The sequence below is a fragment of the Psilocybe cubensis genome, chromosome 8 (assembly GCF_017499595.1).
Source record: "Psilocybe cubensis strain MGC-MH-2018 chromosome 8, whole genome shotgun sequence".
Lineage (NCBI taxonomy): Eukaryota > Fungi > Basidiomycota > Agaricomycetes > Agaricales > Agrocybaceae > Psilocybe > Psilocybe cubensis.
Genome location: NC_063006.1, coordinates 1035824 through 1054414, shown reverse-complemented (window position 1 = coordinate 1054414; position 18591 = coordinate 1035824). Strand labels below are relative to the sequence as shown.

At 44.2% G+C, this 18591-nt stretch overlaps 9 protein-coding genes across 9 annotated transcripts; 4 read left to right on the top strand and 5 right to left on the bottom strand.

The window, feature by feature from the left end:
* On the top strand, positions 1–2202 carry JR316_0008849 (Cytochrome P450 monooxygenase 98; the record flags this gene model as incomplete). The annotated part of the gene is made up of 12 exons (XM_047894561.1): positions 1–199; positions 259–388; positions 450–638; positions 703–967; positions 1034–1151; positions 1216–1229; positions 1284–1530; positions 1586–1610; positions 1665–1787; positions 1854–1887; positions 1946–2058; positions 2127–2202. 12 exons carry the CDS (start codon positions 1–3, stop codon positions 2200–2202), a joined length of 1533 nt encoding a protein of 510 aa, XP_047746020.1.
* A 929-nt stretch (positions 2203–3131) lies between these two features.
* On the top strand, positions 3132–4205 carry JR316_0008848 (uncharacterized protein; the record flags this gene model as incomplete). Its single annotated transcript, XM_047894560.1, has 6 exons — positions 3132–3301; positions 3353–3485; positions 3544–3632; positions 3696–3860; positions 3915–4049; positions 4106–4205. 6 exons carry the CDS (start codon positions 3132–3134, stop codon positions 4203–4205), a joined length of 792 nt encoding a protein of 263 aa, XP_047746019.1.
* Positions 4206–4596: 391 nt separating this feature from the next.
* On the bottom strand, positions 4597–5933 carry JR316_0008847 (uncharacterized protein; the record flags this gene model as incomplete). Its single annotated transcript, XM_047894559.1, has 5 exons — positions 4597–4857; positions 4911–5217; positions 5271–5308; positions 5458–5667; positions 5715–5933. 5 exons carry the CDS (start codon positions 5931–5933, stop codon positions 4597–4599), a joined length of 1035 nt encoding a protein of 344 aa, XP_047746018.1.
* A 1750-nt stretch (positions 5934–7683) lies between these two features.
* On the top strand, positions 7684–8928 carry JR316_0008846 (uncharacterized protein; the record flags this gene model as incomplete). Its single annotated transcript, XM_047894558.1, has 5 exons — positions 7684–7850; positions 7901–8036; positions 8098–8330; positions 8390–8443; positions 8511–8928. The coding sequence occupies 5 exons, from the start codon at positions 7684–7686 to the stop codon at positions 8926–8928; spliced, it is 1008 nt and encodes a 335-aa protein (XP_047746017.1).
* Positions 8929–9084: 156 nt separating this feature from the next.
* On the bottom strand, positions 9085–10422 carry JR316_0008845 (uncharacterized protein; the record flags this gene model as incomplete). Its single annotated transcript, XM_047894557.1, has 5 exons — positions 9085–9369; positions 9416–9722; positions 9791–9828; positions 9892–10191; positions 10243–10422. The coding sequence occupies 5 exons, from the start codon at positions 10420–10422 to the stop codon at positions 9085–9087; spliced, it is 1110 nt and encodes a 369-aa protein (XP_047746016.1).
* A 1910-nt stretch (positions 10423–12332) lies between these two features.
* JR316_0008844 (uncharacterized protein) lies at positions 12333–13509 on the bottom strand (the record flags this gene model as incomplete). Its single annotated transcript, XM_047894556.1, has 4 exons — positions 12333–12963; positions 13031–13068; positions 13128–13427; positions 13480–13509. The coding sequence occupies 4 exons, from the start codon at positions 13507–13509 to the stop codon at positions 12333–12335; spliced, it is 999 nt and encodes a 332-aa protein (XP_047746015.1).
* Positions 13510–14625: 1116 nt separating this feature from the next.
* On the bottom strand, positions 14626–15556 carry JR316_0008843 (uncharacterized protein; the record flags this gene model as incomplete). The annotated part of the gene is made up of 6 exons (XM_047894555.1): positions 14626–14642; positions 14703–14874; positions 14927–14997; positions 15045–15179; positions 15233–15359; positions 15422–15556. 6 exons carry the CDS (start codon positions 15554–15556, stop codon positions 14626–14628), a joined length of 657 nt encoding a protein of 218 aa, XP_047746014.1.
* A 257-nt stretch (positions 15557–15813) lies between these two features.
* Positions 15814–17314, top strand: JR316_0008842 (mRNA export protein mlo3; the record flags this gene model as incomplete). Its single annotated transcript, XM_047894554.1, has 6 exons — positions 15814–15834; positions 15890–16102; positions 16161–16314; positions 16959–17064; positions 17116–17218; positions 17273–17314. 6 exons carry the CDS (start codon positions 15814–15816, stop codon positions 17312–17314), a joined length of 639 nt encoding a protein of 212 aa, XP_047746013.1.
* A 359-nt stretch (positions 17315–17673) lies between these two features.
* JR316_0008841 (uncharacterized protein) lies at positions 17674–18469 on the bottom strand (the record flags this gene model as incomplete). The annotated part of the gene is made up of 2 exons (XM_047894553.1): positions 17674–18238; positions 18297–18469. The coding sequence occupies 2 exons, from the start codon at positions 18467–18469 to the stop codon at positions 17674–17676; spliced, it is 738 nt and encodes a 245-aa protein (XP_047746012.1).
* Positions 18470–18591: the final 122 nt, after the last annotated feature.

The following is an 18591-nucleotide window of genomic DNA, read 5'->3' as shown; positions in this document are numbered from 1 at the left end:
ATGGCTCTCTCATCCTCTTTTGTGTACTTCATTCTAGCTGCGTTCGCACTCAAGAAGCTGGCGGATGTCCTGTCTTCGAAGGGGAAGCGGGCGCCTTATCCCCCTGGCCCGAAGCCATTGCCTCTGATTGGAAACGCACTCGACTTCCCATCGGAGAAATTCGCCCAGAACTATGCCGACTGGGCAAAGAAATACGATAGTGAGTTCAGTGCTATACCATAACATTTAACTGGCTAACCAATTAATTTGTGCTGCAAGGTCCTATTGTACACGCCGAGTCACTGGGAAATCACGTTGTCGTCCTGAATAAACTCGAGGATGCGATCGAGCTCCTTGAAGTCCGCGCAAAGTTATATTCTGACAGACCTACTTTACCGATCTTCCCTCTGTGAGTATCCTTCCGTCTATCTATTAACATCCAGCTCTAAATCATGTTCACTTGACGATAGAATGGGATGGGACTTCAATGTTGCATTGATGCCATACGGCGACATGTGGAGACAGCATAGGAGAATCTGCCAGCAGAATTTCAACCCACAGGCAGTCCGCAAGTACGAGTCTCTCCAGACAGAGAAAGTACAGCGCTTCCTTCGATCTCTGCTTGAGACACCCCAGGACTTTGAAACGCACAACAAAATGTATGCCAATATGTCTTCTTTTTCATTTCTAGCCACTTCTCTAATCACTTTTCTCCTTGTACAGCTTTTCTGTTTCTCTCACTACCTGCATGATGTACGGCTATGATATCAAGTCAGTCGACGACCGGGTTATCGAAGTCGCGGAAGAGGGCAACGTTATCGGAGGCCGCCTCGTCGTGCCTGGAGGAAGTCTCATCAACATCTTCCCCTTCCTCAAACACATCCCCGCATGGTTCCCCGGTGCCTCCTCTCACAAGGCAGCTGTAGAGTGCAAGAAGCTCACAGAAGAGATGATGCGAATTCCAACGGATTTCGTCAAGAAGAGCTTGGTGGGTTGCACTTTTGTTAAAATTAACTGGGTGATGTCATTGATGGCGATCGGGTTTGTGCTATAGGCTGAAGGCACCGCTGTACCTTCTTTGGTTACTGATTTCTACGAGAGGAAGTACGCCGTTGGCGCTTCAGAGGAAGAGGAAGAGTTGATCAAGAACGTCGCATACACTGTATATGGAGGTAAATTGTCTTTCACTCGTTCAACCTTCTTTCCTGGACTCAAAGGCTTCTCTTTTCTCTACAGCTGCATCGGACACAGTACGTTTAGCTCAAATATGGTTTCTCGATTAGCTGACTGACACAACCTTACAGACAATCTCAGCCTCCAACACCTTCATTTGCCAGATGGTTCTCAACCCCGATGTCCAGCGCAAAGCCCAGGAAGAAATCGACCGCGTAGTAGGATCTAAGCGCCTGCCCACATTCGAAGACCGCAAATCTCTGCCCTACCTCGAAGCTATTTATAGGGAGGTTCTGCGATTCAAGCCCCCCATTCCCATCAGCGTCGCACATGCCGTCACTGAAGACGATCACTACAAGGGATACCTGATCCCCAAGGGTAAGCCTACTACTTGTCCGCATGTACCGGGATTGATAATTTACCATCTCTTCAGGAACCGTTGTCTACCCTAATATCTGGTGAGATTGTATTCAGAGTGTGTTATAGCAAACTCTCTCTAACTTACGGATCAGGGCTATGTCGCACGACGAGGAAGTTTACACTGAACCTTTCGCGTTCAACCCGGACAGGTTCTTCGATGAGAACGGCAAGTTGAACGATGATGACAGGATCTTGGCCTATGGCTTCGGTCGCAGGTACGCTTCACGAAAGATCACACATATTGTCTGTTTATTCACGAATGTCATTTCGATTCTTTACAGAATCTGTGTGGGCAAGTCCGTCGCTAGCACCTCTGTAAGTGTCGTTAATGATCATATAGGGAATCTAAGACTCACTGATCGTTCACTATTAGCTGTGGCTTCAAATGGCAACAACCCTTGCCTGTTTCACCATGTCCAAAGCCAAAGACGCCAACGGCAAAGAAATCGAGGTCGACACCAATTACGAAGAGTCAGGCCTGCTGATGTAAGTCCATACTCCCTTTATCTATGAGGCGTCCATGACATCTAACACGTGTATTATGTGCGCTACAGCCGTAAAGAGCCATTTGCCTGCTCGTTCACCGTCCGCTCTCCCGCTGCTCGTAAACTCGTTCTGGATCCAAACTAGTGGTGCTTTCTCTTTGCACAAGTAATGACACTTTGTAATGATAGATTTAATCATTGTATAAATACGGGGCTTAATTGGAAATTGTGTATAATGACATATCAATTATGGATTTTGTGATTTCTCTACAGTCAAGTCACAGAAAGTTCTGAAGAATCGTTTACACGATATCATGCATCACGAAAGTCAAATTCGATTATTCTAAGAGTTTACGTCCTTTCTACACACACACACACACACACTATTTACACAATGATCTGGGTTTAAATATTGGATGATTGGATGATTGGAACAAAGCGGAGTTACAAAACTGCATAAATTTCAGCGGGCGCTTAAAACATTTTCGAGATGCGCTGTTCGCCGTCCGTTCACCTACGATTCATAATTTCACATAGGTTAAGATGGAATTTAACAATTCCTTTCCCACGTTATATTCATATTGCTGGAATTCTTTTCATTCCTTAAGCGTCGAGTTCTCTATAGTGCTTACTATGAGTCATACGGAGTCAAGTCATGGTGTATCTGACTGCCACACGGTACTTTTACCAGTACATCAACGGCCTTGATTATGGAATGGATCCAGCAATACCCCATTTTTCTGTATTTCACCTTTCTTTTTCTGAGCTCGGGGCATGTCCATGTTCAAGATGTGTATCGACCCCTGGCTGTCAATGATTCACTAACTAGGTTAGCTTTTCGGATATTTGTCCGACCTCTTTAATTTTCCCATGGGGAGGCGAGTCAAGGTGAGTCCGCCGACCGCCAAGTTATCAGGACGATGATCTGATCTACTCACACAAACTTAAGCTGTCATTTATTGGACAAGATTCTAATGTTTGAATGCCAGCGGGGGTTGATCAACTGATGTTCCCTGTTTATAAAAAGTGGGTTAACAAAGAAGACTCATTCCAGACACATATCCTTAGGCTGCCATGTCCACTAATCCTTCCCCAAATCAAGAACGAGAGAAGATTGAGAGAGAGCGACAAGAAATAATTAGGAAGCTTGATTCATATCTCAATGATATCTTAGCAATTCGATCCAGGTTCCAAAAGGAGCCCGACGTGCGGATCCGCAAAAAATACCTACAGGAGTTACAGAAGTACAATTTATTCATGTTCTACTCAACGCATGATCTCATAAACTTTTCTAGACACGAATCACATATTAAAGGTCTGAAAAGAAAGACGGAGAATACGTTAATTGGATATTTCACTGCCCCACCCACGATGGCAAGCGTCGATAAGCTCAAAGGTATCCTGATGACACTGCAATTTGACTACAAGGTTTCGACTTGCTTTCTCTCTTTGACTAGAAGCTCTCCTAACGTACCGTTCTGTTTAGAAAGCATCTGAGAACCAGCATCGCCTGAACAAGCAGGGCGTTCTTCAAGCGCAAGACTCTGCTAAACGAGACCACAGCTACCTGGGGTTGTATGTCTTTGCTTTATAGGTCTGGTACCAGACGCATGTCATGCTGATGCCTTGAAAGATCAGTTCAAGAACGGCGGATTTGGGCAACGAACACCCCTTAATTTCTCAAGCTTATGACGCTCAAAATGCAACGGAGATAATTCAAGAACAACCAAGGCTGCGTTCGCCTCGCTCTCTGAAGAATCTTAAGGATATATTCAGAGGGAAATCAAAGTTCATGGGTCATCCGTACGTTGTAAGCACACTGTATCTCTAAGTTCTAATCAATGACTCAGTTATCAGTGAACTACCATTACCCTCCGACCAACGTCCACTGGACTCACAGCTGCTTCAAGGAGTTACTCAGGCGGATAATACAGATGAAGGAGGCCCTTCATCGAGGCTTAGAGGCTCTGCTTCGCAAGCGCATCATGGACGGTAATGTTTCTTGTACTTGTTGTCATTTACCCTTGTCAACTTCTCTCATATCACAGAGGCTCGAAAGGACCTATTGTATCTTACACACGTCGAGTAGTCGCGTACGACATGTTTGATCAATTTCAAACTGGACTTGGACCCGGAGGACTCCAATAGATCGATGACCATACATTCCGAGGAACCTACCCTCAACTTCCGCCAGTAGCAGACGGTGCAAGTGATAAGAAAGACCCTGCACCATAGTATGCGCTCGTCATAAACCTCCTCAAAGAACCAAGAGTATGGATTGTGAGATAGATGGGGCGTTTGAAAGAGCGTACCACGTCTTCCATTTTTTTCTCGGTACCATTGCGACAGAGAATAAAGAGTACACCAGTTATCGTTTGCATATTGCTTAATATTCATAGTATAACACAAAAAACAAGTAGAAGCTGACGATTCATCGAATCCAAGTTGAATCTAACCAATCAATAATCAAAACAAGAATCTGTTTAGCTAATTGTACGGTGAGCAATGTAATCTCCACTAACCATGTCTCTCAGGAATCCTACCACCCAAAACACGATTTTACAAAATTAAATAGAGCTGCATGTGGAAGAATGGCAGTGGTGACCGGAGCAATATGTTCTTCTGAGTCTCCGGAATCATCAAATTTCATACGAATTTTCTTTGACAGCGTTATCGGTTCGACATTGGATACGGTAGCTCGAAGAATTGAGAGGCTTTCTGTAGCTGTCGGTCTTGTTTCTGGAGATTGGCAGGTCAAAGAATCACGAACTGGGGCCAGAAAGTCCAGCCCTTCGTACTCCTGAACATTCAGTCTGGCTATTCTGTTCCAAACGCGATCAAACTGCAACGTACCTCTATAAGTGTTCTAATCACACATCCCACCTGATATACGTCTAGTTTAAAAGGATCATATGGCACGGTATCTGACATCTCAGGGACGTCTTTCTCCTGCCCATAACGTCCAATACACAGAGTTCCTGGAGGGAAAATATCCGCGGTTTCGTAATCAATAAGATAATATCTCACTGTACCGACTAAACATCTATCGTTGAACTCGATTGGGGTCTTCCCATCAGGCTGGCAGGATGCGTTCGCATGATGAAAGCCTTTAGGAAGGACATTCGTCGGATCCATCATGAAATTCAAGATACAAGCGTCTCTAATGTATTGTCATTGGTCAGAAAAGATGAAGACTAAATGGACAAAATTCACCTATGCGCAATTTGGTGCTCGTGTAAAAATTGTACACCCTGTGAAGCTGACGATTCAGTACTAGTGGGACCTACGATTTAAGAATAACATGATATTACCTGAATCAATTGCTCGAGAGCGTCCACAACCTCTTTTGCATGATGAAACGGCAAATAGAACGAAAAAAAGGGTATAGCATTGGCATTACAATCAATGCATTGTCTTTGCCTTGTTCCCCAGAAAGGTTCTGGAGATATATCACATCCAAAAGTGGGACTGTATTATTTCGGGGGTCGCTGAGCATTTCAGGTTTATTTAAAAGCTGAAGGATTGCAATATTGTCGTGCTCGAGAACCACACGTTTTATGACGACGTTCTTTCCGTCCTGAAGTCGAACGGCATCAATCAAATTCCACCGCTAAAAAGATATTAGCTAAAACGTAATAATTTAACAGAAATACAAACATTCAATCCAATTTGGTCAGGACAATCCCACATATCTTTGTAGAAAAAATTCCAAGGCCGTCTCCATGACGGTTTCCAGTTTGGATGATACCTAGGGCGGAGTTGATATCCATGTTCGAGTAAAAAAGGTTGCAGCTCGACCCAGTCTGCTTCGTCTTGAGTAAGTAGTCCGTCGTACTCGGCCTCTTCGTTTTCCACGATTCTGCTGAGTAACGGCATTGCTGACGTCGAATCAATGGCAGTTGTAGGAGTATGATATGGCCCTGTGCACTGAATGCAGCTATGGGGGCAAGCAGTGATTATAAACGATCATAAGAGGAGCTCACAACAGAGAACCGCTGTTTATGATGTGCGACTCGTGAGTAGCTCAGGCTTTTCACTGTTCAGATGTTCAGCCATGATAGTCAACCGCGTGCCAAGTTGATGGCATTAAGAACTTATTTGTTTGTTCTCAAAGGCATGGAAACTCATAACAAACAGTGGCTACAAGTTGCAGTCGTTGTCTCACTACTACTATCTTACTCCCTAAATCCAACAGATCGCTGAACTGGACCCATGAACTTTCTGTTGCTATTCTCCTTTATCCACCGTGCCGCTTTAAGTTCCCGCAGTCCCACCTGAACGAAGTTATTCTTTACTCTGACTCAGTGGCCGTACAAATCGTCGAATTCTTAAAAGAACCGCGATCGTCCGACGAACTGACTCATTACTGAACGCATTTCAGTTCCACGGTCCTTGTTGAGACTGTTATCTGACCATATACTTGCATCCACGAGACCATCATGAACCGTGCTTGACCTTCTTTCCGGAGATGCGGATGGAGCTATGGGTGTGTGTGTATCGATTGGTGCATCACCGCTGGTCCAAATATATACTGCCTGTGATATACTGGCGGACGCTGGAAGTATTTTCAATTCAACTGTCAAACATTGGAAGTCTTATCGCAGCTGGAAACTGGCTGGATTAATCAGTATAATCGATTCCATCATCCTGTGAAATCTTCTTCAATCGAGCTCAAATCATCATTTACACTCTTTCGGGTCGAGTCATCTCCAAGTAACCCCTCTTCTTTGAAGGGCTTTCCGCGGAAAAAGTTGTTTTTATCGATCCAACCTTCAGCATGGATAATGGCAATTGGAGAGTCCTGAATGATGCATGCTCCTTCTGACTGCGCAGTCTTCTGGGAACCAATATTTCAAATCTGGAAATTTGCACTGCTCATGCTTATTCAGGCTCACTAGAGGAAAATCACTCCTCTAGACAAAGTTTCCTCCTCATATATGCAGCCTTCCTGCCTGATGCCCTACGAGAAAAAGTCGATTTATTTGTACGAATGCGAGTTTTCAATGGGCGCGTAAACTCTAACATGAACATTTGTGTCGACCGTGCTTATGTTGCAGTTATCTTCTCTCGGTGTTGTAATCACTCAGACAGCGATGCAACAAAGGTTAATCGCCGCCTCTTCGGAAATCTTTCTTCTGCGTCCATCGTTTATGCCCATATAGATTATTGCCAAATCGGATCAGAATTTGCTCAGTGAGATATTTTTTCACTTTTCAGAACTCACCCTCATGCATTCCACCTCATTGTTCTCCAGTCATACTTTGGAGGCCTCTCTCAACCTTCTTGTTCTTCCTAGAAGAAGCATTATTGCGAATCATATTTGGATCTTCTGCCGCCACACACACACACACCAATGAATTGCTGGTATTTGGCCGTCCCGTCTTTCCGTGTGCCAACCGTTCCTCTGAGTGGTATTTTGAGAGAATCTCTACGACAGCTTTTCACCGGAGCCAAATCTGTAATCAATAACTTGGGAGAACCATACAACGACTCCATTCTTTTGTAGCACCTTGACATGACATTACTCCATTTGAAATGAGTGGCAGGTTTGTGTAAACTTTATAAAAGGTATCACCGTTCACGTTGATTTCATCGTTGGAATTATTCCTCCCTTTACTGTATTATCATGTCTAGCGAGGACCAAATCATCCATCAGTGGCTTGCCACTCAGGAGGAGAAACGGGCTGCAGTCCGCCGTTATATCACGCGCATTGACGAGTTCCGAAAAGCAATTCTCAACGAGAAAGGTCTAACGAAAAAGGATAGAGATTCTTACCTTCAACAACTTGACACGTAAGTCTTTCTCTAATCAAATATACTATACTGATGTGTGTCCTATATAGGGCCCGACAATTGGTCGCATCTCTGGAGAAGAAATTAAATGGCTTCATAAATGCGATATGGAATTGGAATTCTGTGAGGAAGATCCAAATTCCTGCTATAGAAGTAATGTTGAATGATCTTGAAAAAAGCTTTTCTGTGAGTTAACTTTCTTGGAGACTTTAAATTGGAAAGTTTTACCAGTGTGTTCTTATTCTAGGACGCTTCCGCTGCTACAAAGTTTACCATACCCATAATTTCACACGAAGCTAGAGAGGCAATCGAAAGGGCGGTGTCACTGACACAGCCTCAAGTACAACAACCGCAAGTACAGTCGCAAGTGCCAACCAGCTTGCCCCCTCCTCCCAGACTACATGGCCATGTTGAGACAACCCACATCACTCAAAAACCAATGCACCTTTCTGGAGGTGCACAGGCTTCTTTAGTTGGAAGGTGGGTAGCAAACATAATGCGCAATTACAGAATCCACACTCAACTGAAAATTTTTCAAGCGGAATCATAGGAATATCTGAGTCTTCTTTGTATTCGGCACCAGAGCATCAAAGGTGAGCAAAAGCGATGTATTATATTAGGATTAGGTGCTGACCGCTGAGTTATACGTCCGTATTATAGTCAATATATCGCAGTAGAATCGGCTTCTACTGATGAACCCGAAACGGGATACGCCAGTCCTCACAGGCATATCCATACCCAGAATCTATCAATTTCGTCTACTAATACCTTTGGATATCCCAAGCATAGCCATCACCACGGTGACAAGCAAGCACTTATTCATGGACTTCAGTATATGTCATCAAGTCAGCAGGGGGAGCATAACGATAATTCGTCCATTTTGTCCACCTCGTCCAGCGGCTATGGAACCGAGGAAGGTCAAACGCCGACACACTGGACAAACCAACAGGGACAGCAAGATCACTCAGAAGGTCGTCATAGGGCAGGGCATAGTGTGAATGTATCGGTGTCGTCTTCAAACACTTTTGGATATCCATCCAACTTCGACACCGAGCAAGAACAAACACCCCAAATATGAAAGTCAGCGAAAACACGAATGAACAACAACCTTGAACTGAGATTAGTTTGATGGTACTTTCAAATCTTTAAATTGTATACTTGAAAGTGGTATACATCATACTGTGTAATACAAGACTATACCAAACTTGAAATATAATTCGAGATAGCACGTGTATTAAAGAACATTGAGCCTTGTCGACTTGTTCGCCCCACAAATTAACTGAGCCAACTTCCCAAATTTCCACCATTTTGCCTTCTCATCAGGAGATACAGTTTGATATTTCGGAAAAATGGGTGTACTGTCTTTGAGCCAGATCTCATGAGAGAGATAAGTTTGCTCTAATTGAGATACAATACCATGCAATTGACTCAAAGATTCGGAAGCGGTTGGTCGGAGTTCAGGGTTAGGACATCTCATGATATCTCTAAGGGGCACCAGAAAGTCGAGTCCTTCATATAACTGATAAAAAATGAGTTTCAGTCCTCAAAACGGTCACTAGAATTACCTCAATGAGTGTCTTGACGAGCGATCCAACCTGGTATACATCCAATTTGAAGGGATCGTACGGCACTGTTTCGGACATCTCTGGGACGTCTTTCACCTGCCCATATCTACCGATAGTAAGGGAATTTGGGGGGAAAAATTCCGCTGTTTCGAAGTCAATCAAGTAGTACCTGAGTTGTGGAAATGAACAGCGGTCCCTAAAGTGAATACGAGTTACGCCATCAGGTTGGCAACGATTGTTTGAGAGGTGAAAGCCGCTGGGTATGACATCTGTTGGGTCCATCATGAAGTTGTGAGTGCACGCATCGCTGAACAAGCCATATTATAGCGCGTGTAAGTTGCGCAGAACGCTAAACTGTCGTTTAAAAGCACATACCGATGGGCAATTCGGTGTTCATGCAGAAAGACAATACCCTGCAGAAAAAGTCTATTGGTGAACATACTATCCATATTCCTTAAGTATTCCAAGGAAAATACCTCCATAATTTGCTGCAAGGCGTCGAGTACCTCTCTGACATGCCGAAACGGAAGATGAAATGAAAATAAAGGGAAAAGTTTTGGCATCACAAGGAGCACTGATGGTTTGGGGAAGATATCGCTCGTATTAGGGACAGAAATTACATCAAGAAGGCGCACAGCGTTATTCCGTGAATCCTTGAGCATTTCTGGCGAATTCAAATATTGTAGAAGTGGCACATTGTCCTCTTCCAACACCACATGTTTGATGGCCACCTCAACACCGTCTTTCACTCGCACTGCGTCCATGATATCATGATGCTAGTTCATTTCGGTCAGTATCAGTCAGGAATATAGCATACAGTCCCATACAAGCAAAGGAAAAAAATCCGGGCATTCAGTTTTGTATTTAAAGTTCCAACGCTTTTCCCAAGATGGTTTCCAGTTTGGCTGATATCTGGGGGGAAGTTGATATCCATGAGATAGCAGAAGTGGCTGCAACATAACCCATTCTTTTTCTGCAGATGAGAGCTCGGACGACAGCGATGTCATTGAAACTTGGTGCTGATGGTCGGTCATAGTATTCAGGAAATATACAGTGCCTGTAGCCCAACAGATACTCTAAGACATTAGCGTCGGATACGAGTAGATGAGAAAATGATTGCAATGAGTCGTTAGCAAGCACAGGTCCAGGTTCGAGAGCGAGTCACTGAACGTAGTTCTGACAGTCTGACCCGGCCGATCAAAAGGCGAGTTTATTTGTCCTTGGGACTCGTGATAAATAAGTGTAAATAAACGCAACTCAAGTCTTAATCAAATCTTAATCCCGGCCGATAGGCCAGGGTAGCATTACACGGCAGGATATTCAGAATATAGAATTCCCACAAAATAGGTAATCAAATGTTACAACATACTTGAAATATATTGGGCCATCCGTCTTTCACATTCATTTGAAATATAATGCTGTCAAATATATCAAGTTTCTTACCACATACAAAGGTGCTTTATGTTTTAAATTGAAAGGAACCTCATATCAGTAAAATGGCAAGTATTTACTGATATGAAGTTCCTTTTGTTGGAATATGTATCTGCTTGATTGTTCATTCACATTTTCTTTCTTTTTACATTTCCCAACATTTCCCATTTTATACTTGCACCTTCCTCATTCGTCGTTCGGAACACGGGCTCCGAGAGCCCCTGTTCATTCACAAATTCAGCAGTCACTCTTCCTGTGGTGTTCAATGCATCACCTTCGCGTATTCCTCATCAACTTCCATAGCTACCAGCAGTTCACTTATACAGAGCAGTTTCATTCTTCGTACCTCAGTCCTTTTTCCTTCGACTGAGGTACATTTGCTTTTGTGTTGTTCATAGAAAACAGCTAACGTAGTTTATAGACTTATCGTGTGTTCAGGTTAACAATAGAGTCCTTTTTCCTTCGACTGAGGTACATTTGCTTTTGTGTTGTTCATAGAAAACAGCTAACGTAGTTTATAGACTTATCGTGTGTTCAGGTTAACAATAGAGTCCTTTTTCCTTCGACTGAGACTTATCGTGTGTTCAGTTTCTTTCACCTTTCAATTTAAAATATAAAGCACCTTTGTATGTGGTAAGAAACTTAATATATTTGGCAGCATTATATTCCAAATAAATGTGAACATGGATGGCCTCAATATATTTCCAGTATGTTGCAACGTTTGATTACCTACTTCGTGCGAACTCTATTTTCTGAATATCCCGAGGTGTAGTACTATTATTGACCAGACGTTCGGTACTAACTCAACACTCATACTTCGGAATTATGAAGCGAATTAACTATGGCTACCCGTTCTACATATTCAGCAGTACAGTACCAAAGGTGACCACAAGCAATGGATTATTTAAGAATCAAATATTGACTACCACAGTCCTCCACAGTCATCATGGATAGTAATGTGGCTTGACTGCGGCACCGCGTTTTGATACACAGGTTGTCTATCACGTCCATGCCCAAAATCAATTGACTGCTTCTACTAATACTTTTAGATATGCAAAGCATACCTACAAGCGCAGAGCTGAGCACGGGGAAATTCATGGAGTTTAATACATATCTATAATCAAGTGAATGGAGTGGGAATAACAAATATAATTTGTCTGCATCATCCAAAAACTATTGTCTCGAGGACTCGGAAGATTGAACAGCAGCACAGGTCCACGACACAGTGTGAACATCTCGGTCTCTTTGCCAAACATCTTTGGATATCCATCTGAATGATCCAACACCGATGATAATCAAACGCAAACACGACAAATGTTGCAGATAAATGAAGACTACACCTATAATGGTATAAATATATAGGGAGCTTAAGCGGCTATATATAGTGGTTGTATCATGCAAACTTCAAAGTTGGATACGAGAAATTGTACCGCGATTCATTGAGTAAAACCCAGATTTAAATGGAATACAAAAGATGCCTCCAATCTCAGTGAATAGTATCAGGTGTTGTTGACCCCTTGCCCCCACAAATGAACTGGATTTTCTTCCACTTATTGAACTTTTCATCAGGGGATACCGTTTGATATTTCCGATAGCTAGGTGTACTTTCTTTATACCAAATCTCATGAGCGAGATATGTTTGATCTAATTGAGACACAATGTCACGCAATTTTTCCAAAGATTGGGCAGCGGTTGGTCGGAGTTCAGGGTTAGGGCATCTCATGATGTCTCTGAGGGGTTCCAGAAAGTCGAGTCCTTCATATAACTGTTGCAAATGAGATTCGTCCCTCAAAACAGTAACTAGAATTACCTCGATGAGCGTCTTGACTAGCGATCCAACCTGGTATACATCCAATTTGAAGGGATCGTACGGCACTGTTTCGGACATCTCTGGGACGTCTTTCACCTGCCCATATCTACCGATGGTAAGGGAGTTTGGGGGGAAAATTTCAGCTGTTTCAAAGTCAATCAAGTAGTACTTGACCCGTGGAACTAAACATCGGTCCCTAAAGTGAATACGAGTTATGCCGTCAGGTTGGTGCCAGTGGTATGAGAAGTGAAACCCGCTGGGAATGACATCTGTCGGGTCCATCATGAAGTTGTGAGTGCAAGCGTCGCTGAATAATCCATTTGTAGCGTGTGTGAGCTGAAGAAAACATTGAGTTGCCATCATAAAGCACATACCGATGGGCAATCCTATGCTCATGCAGAAAGATAATACCCTGTAAATTAATTCCACTGGTGAGTCAATTATATTGCTTAGAAATTCGGAAGAAAGTACCTCCATAATTTGTTCCAGAGCATCGAGAACTTCCCTGACGTGTCGAAATGGAAGATGCGAAGTACTTAAAGGGAAAAGCTTTGGCATCACAAGGAGCACCGAAGGTCGTGGAAAGATATCGCTTGTATGAGGAACTGTAATTACTTCTAGTAGGCGCACAGCGTTATTTCGTGGATCCTTGAGCATTTCCGGAGAATTCAAGTATTGTAGAAGTGGCACATTGTCTTCTTCCAGCGTTACTCTCTTGATCACCACTTCGACACCGTCTTTTATTCGTACGGCATCCATGAGCTTATAGTACTAGATCATTCAGAGTCAGTATGATTAGGGATGAGAGCAGGCGGCCTCATACAGGCAGAGAAATACTATCCGGGCACTGCATTATGCTTCTAAAATTCCATTTTTTTTTCCAGGATGGCTTCCAGTCTGGCTGATATCTGGGGCGGAGTCTATACCCATGAGCAAGTAGAAGTGGCTGCAACATGACCCATTTCTTTTCTCCTGATGTACGCTCGGAGAGTGACGAAATCGAAATACGGTCGGCCATTAAAGTGATGAAGATTGAAGCAAAAACTTTTAAAACCGGATGGATACAGAACTAAATGCAACCCAAAAGAGGCCCCGAGAGATCAGCAGAATTTGTCAGTTTTGCATAGATGAGAATGACTAGAGTGAAGGGTTAGCAAGCACTTCTTTGAAGCACTCATCAAGACTGAGTCCTGGTTCGAAAGGGCCTCAATAAGCCGGTTCATTATTTGGTCCTGAGACTCGTGTTAAACAACGCCACATACATATGGTCCTCGATTCAAACGATTGATACAGCATAGTCAAACTGCGTAGTTCATGGAGTTCAGTCCTTTCAATACTGCTCGAAAACTACATTTGTCGAAAACAAAAAAGTAAGACAAATGTGCAAACTGATTTGGCCTCGATAATCGGTATAATTTAGAGGACATCTCGACGTCAGATCTTCAACGGTTGTGAAGGCTTCATTGTTACGTGCCATCATGTTAAAATAAAGCTGATGTCGATGTTCCCAACGAATTTCCGCAGTAGGCAGAAATTAGTCAGGTGAATTGAAGGGATCGACCAATATTGATACAAGCTCATGATGCAGCGGTTCCAGATCTGGGACAAAGAGAGGGAAAGAATGAGGTGTGTTCAAATGTCGTTGTGTCGCCAGATATGGGACGCAACTAACTAAATAAACCCACCTTTGAATAGTTGATAAACGGATCCACACGTCACTGAAGGGAACAACTTATATATGTCATGGTGTAGGTCGGGCGCGAATTCATTGACTTTCAGAATCCTATTTCTTGACTAAGGTTTGGAGTCGCAGTATTCATTTTGAGGTGAGACGAAATACGTAATGTTGGTGCGAAAAATCGATGAGGTTTCGAAGCGAGCAGACCACTATTAGCTATATGGCATGTTACAATGATAATGCAATGATGATGGTACAATGCGATGAGAGATAAATTATCCGTGACCAATATCAATCATAGTCTCCGCCTGGAAAGTAGGAATAGAATATCAACAAAAGACCCTCATGGAACAAAAATCTGTACTTACCACCACCGCCTCCCTCGTCACCCCCACCTCCTCCTCCTAGATCATCTATGTCATCCCCTTCACCGTTGTCAAAGTAATTCTCAGCATAGTCGTTATCATATTCTTCGTCTACATCGTAATCCGATTCTGCTGCCTGAGATCCAGCATCAGAGCGCTCTTCGCCAGATTTTTCCTGTAAGATAATGTTAGTACGTTCACTAGCCAGGCAAGAAGTTGATAGTTACTTCTTCATCTCCATCCTCGTTCAACTCGTCGAGATTTAACTTCGGCTTTAAAGAGTCTGACTGCGTTGTGGCTGCGAAGAATGAGTTTCTCCGTGAGATGGATCGGACGACGACGCACCTCTCTTCTTTCTCTTTGGATTGAAGTAATCTTCCAAGACTTCCGATGGAAAGAATGGGGCGTGTAAATCTTTTCGTTTTAATGTGGGTTGTGACACAGCCGAGGGTCTGTATTTATCAGAGTACCGTTCCAATTCTGGAGAGAAGGAACATCAGAGGTGTTACAACACCAGTGATGAGGTCATTTACCAGAAGTTTTTGTCCTTTCCACCACATAATATTGTGATTTTCGAAGACGGGATGCAAACCCCAGTTGAAGTCTAGCGATTTCCTTCTCGTCTTTTGTAGATTCAGTAAAAATCGGAACGTCTCGAACCTATTTCTCATTACTGAGTTCAGTTTTTCATCGTGAGGCGGAGGGAAAAAGAAATAGCGCACTGGATACAAGGCTGTGGCCTCTCTAGACAGATTTTGGAGATCGGCAAACGTGAGGCCCATTGGCGGGAGATTGCTGGCTCCACCAAAGCCGCCTCTCCCGCCACCGCGACCGCCTCTTCCACCACCGCGAGACATTGGGGACACAGGAGAGATTCAGAGAATGAGGAAAGGTGGTCGACTGGAGAAAATGATCCTATTGGCTGGTGAGTTAATCAACAAAGGTCCAGAAGCGGAGTGTGACTCATTTCAGATTCCGACTTCTTCAAAAGGCATTCATCTTTGTGCACAGCCAGTAGCCTCGCCTTTCTTTCCCCCACCATCAACTTTCCCCGCCACTGACCCTCCTCGCATTTTCCCCCTTCCCAAACAACCTCTATATCACCGTATACATAATGGACAAGTCCCTCGACGAGGTTCGTCTTCCCTGGCTGCCACGTCGGTCCATGGTTTTAAAGAAAATTTCACCAGATTATTGCCTCCAAGCCCAAGGCAGGGCGCCGTGGATCCAGCCGTCGCTCTTCAGCTCGTGAGCAAGTCCTCGGAAAGCCTGTCACAACCCCTGTGCAACGTGCCCGTGCTGCTGCCAACCCCGCCGCTGATAGCAAGGCTGTTGTCACCCAAGCATCGGAGAAAATCATCGTTTCGAACTTGCCGAGCGACGTGAATGAAGCTCAGATTAAGGTTAGCAATCATTTTCTGTTTGAACCAAGAACAATAGTCTCATTTTGTCTAATGGCAGGATCTGTTCAACCAAACTGTTGGAGCGTTGCGTGATATCACCCTTCATTACGACGCCTCTGGACGCTCAAAGGGAATTGCCACCGTCACCTTCCAGAAGAAAGGTGACGGGGCCAAGGCTTTCCAGCAATACAATAACCGACTCATCGATGGCAGTTAGTATCGACTCTCCTCTCCCCTCTTGCATATCGTCCTTTCTTCTACGTGGAATGCGGTTCTCCGTAACCTTCCTCTTGTAGCCCGACCGTTGGCATGCTGTCTCTGCTTAGCCATTTTTGGATATTTTGGGGTCAATCGTCTCAGATGCATGTACATAGACCCTCCCGGGGAAAGTCATCATCTTGTGCCATTAGAACCCCTGTGGTGCTTGTTTTGAAGCATACAGGTAGCCCAGATCTCAGGTCTGATCACCCTGATGGATCGGGCAGGTTCGATGCACGTCTGGTGTATCCTGATGCCGGGCGAGAACTGTACCTTTCATGAACATCAAGTGGAACGATGTTGTGCTCAGGAAAGCGAGCGTAGGCAATACTGGAATGTTTGGTTTGACGGAGCCTAGCGACTTCCGAGCCATTCATTTCATGCCATGGTTCTTTTCGATGCACCGACGCAGCACGCAAAAATTTTGGGCTAGCGGGATTTGGAACATTGTCAAGACAGAGACGCATCTTACGGTTTGGTTTGCGGAGGTGGTTTCAGGATGACTCACTCGTCTGCTCTTAACTTCTCCCTTTTGCATGGTGCTGCTCAAATTGAATAGCCGACTAACATCTCCCGCTCTCGACTCGCAATTATCTAGAACGCCCGATGAAGATCGAACTCGTCCTCGACCCATCTCGCCCTCCTCCCCTGACTTCCCGTGTTGCACCTGCCCCCGCCGCCAATGGTAGGACTGCAGGACCTAGGTTTGTCGACACACCCTATATCATCTAAACAATCTCTTATTCGCTCTATAGACCCGCCGCAACTCGTGGTCGCCGACACGTCAGAGGTCGAGGCGGCGCCCGCAAGAACGACAGGCCTCCCAAGACGGCCGCCGATCTTGACGCTGAGATGGAGGTAAGCTGATATGAATATATGCACGTCGCCTGCAAATCTAAAGAAATCCTCTAGGATTACACTGCTGCCAATGCACCTGCTGCTGCTGCAGCCTAAGTCGTTTTCAGTTCCTTTTTATCTCGCAGTATATTGTACATCCTCACCTCTTATGCTTGTCTCCGCAATTCTTAACCTTAGTTTTTTGATACAATACCCCACTCTTCTCATCGCGCTCTTGTCGTGTTCAACTCGGTCCCTTCGATTATGGACTGTGATGTATTAGCATAATTCTCGATATGTAATCGTTTTGTCCGCTTTGGTTTCATACAATCGTTTTGTCTGATGACTTTGGTTGATATACACATTTTGTTTTATAGGTTTTGTTTACAGGGGAATAAAGGAAAGTGTAAGGAACGTGAAGTCCAAACTTCAGGAGGCTAATAAGTACAAGCAACGGTTAACGTTAATGATCTACATCAAGTAGAACGTGTGGTTGCTCCAGTTTGAAAGTGGCGAGCACGATACAAATAATTCCAACAAGTCTCGATGACATCAAAAGTCTGCTCATCATAAAATCCAAAATCGCACGCGTTGTTGTAGAAGCCATGGATTAAATTGGCCTGGACGAAGAGCGTCTCTAGGGGTATTTGAGAGAGAACAGCATCTCTTTCCCTCTCTAGATCTGGGAGTCGTACGCCTATGAAACGTTCCTTGAGAAGGTCATGGTCCATCGTGTATATGTGCTCTTGGAACAACGGGAAACTTAAAGGAGCGGGCACATAGTATTCGACAACTGGGACCTGGATGGAAGACTGGGTCTCGGGATCGGAGGACAAAGACAATGGAAGTTTCTTGAGCTTGGCACACATAACCATAAAGACGTGCGCATGGATTGGAAAAAAGTGGAACGTTAGTTGGCCACCGACCAAGACGGGAATCTTGAAGATATGGGAGGGGACAGCTGGCCAGGTATCCATTGGGAGTTTGAGCTGTTCTGCGGAGGCGGGTAGCTGGATTGGGGATATGGGGAATTCTAGAAAGCTATGCATATGATGACGATTAGTGGTGGATTATTTCTTAAGTTGCAATGTCAACTTACTGGCGTGATACTTTGCGCATTGAGTGCCTCAAATAAGTCATGGGGATGTGGCTGAGTTCTGGGTAGGCTTCATGGAATGTCGTAGGGTCAATATAAACATTCTCAGGGCGCCAAATATGGCGTGCTGAAGGTGGCCTCTGGATGTCATCAAGAAGGTTGCGTGGTGTCTCCATATGGGGTGAAAAGCCTATGTTGCGAGTGTTGCCCGAGCTTTTTTGGTTGATTGAAGTCGGCTTAAAGGGGTCCAAAAGATTGAAAATTAAAGACAGTGAAGAGTTGGATGAGAACTGTTTGC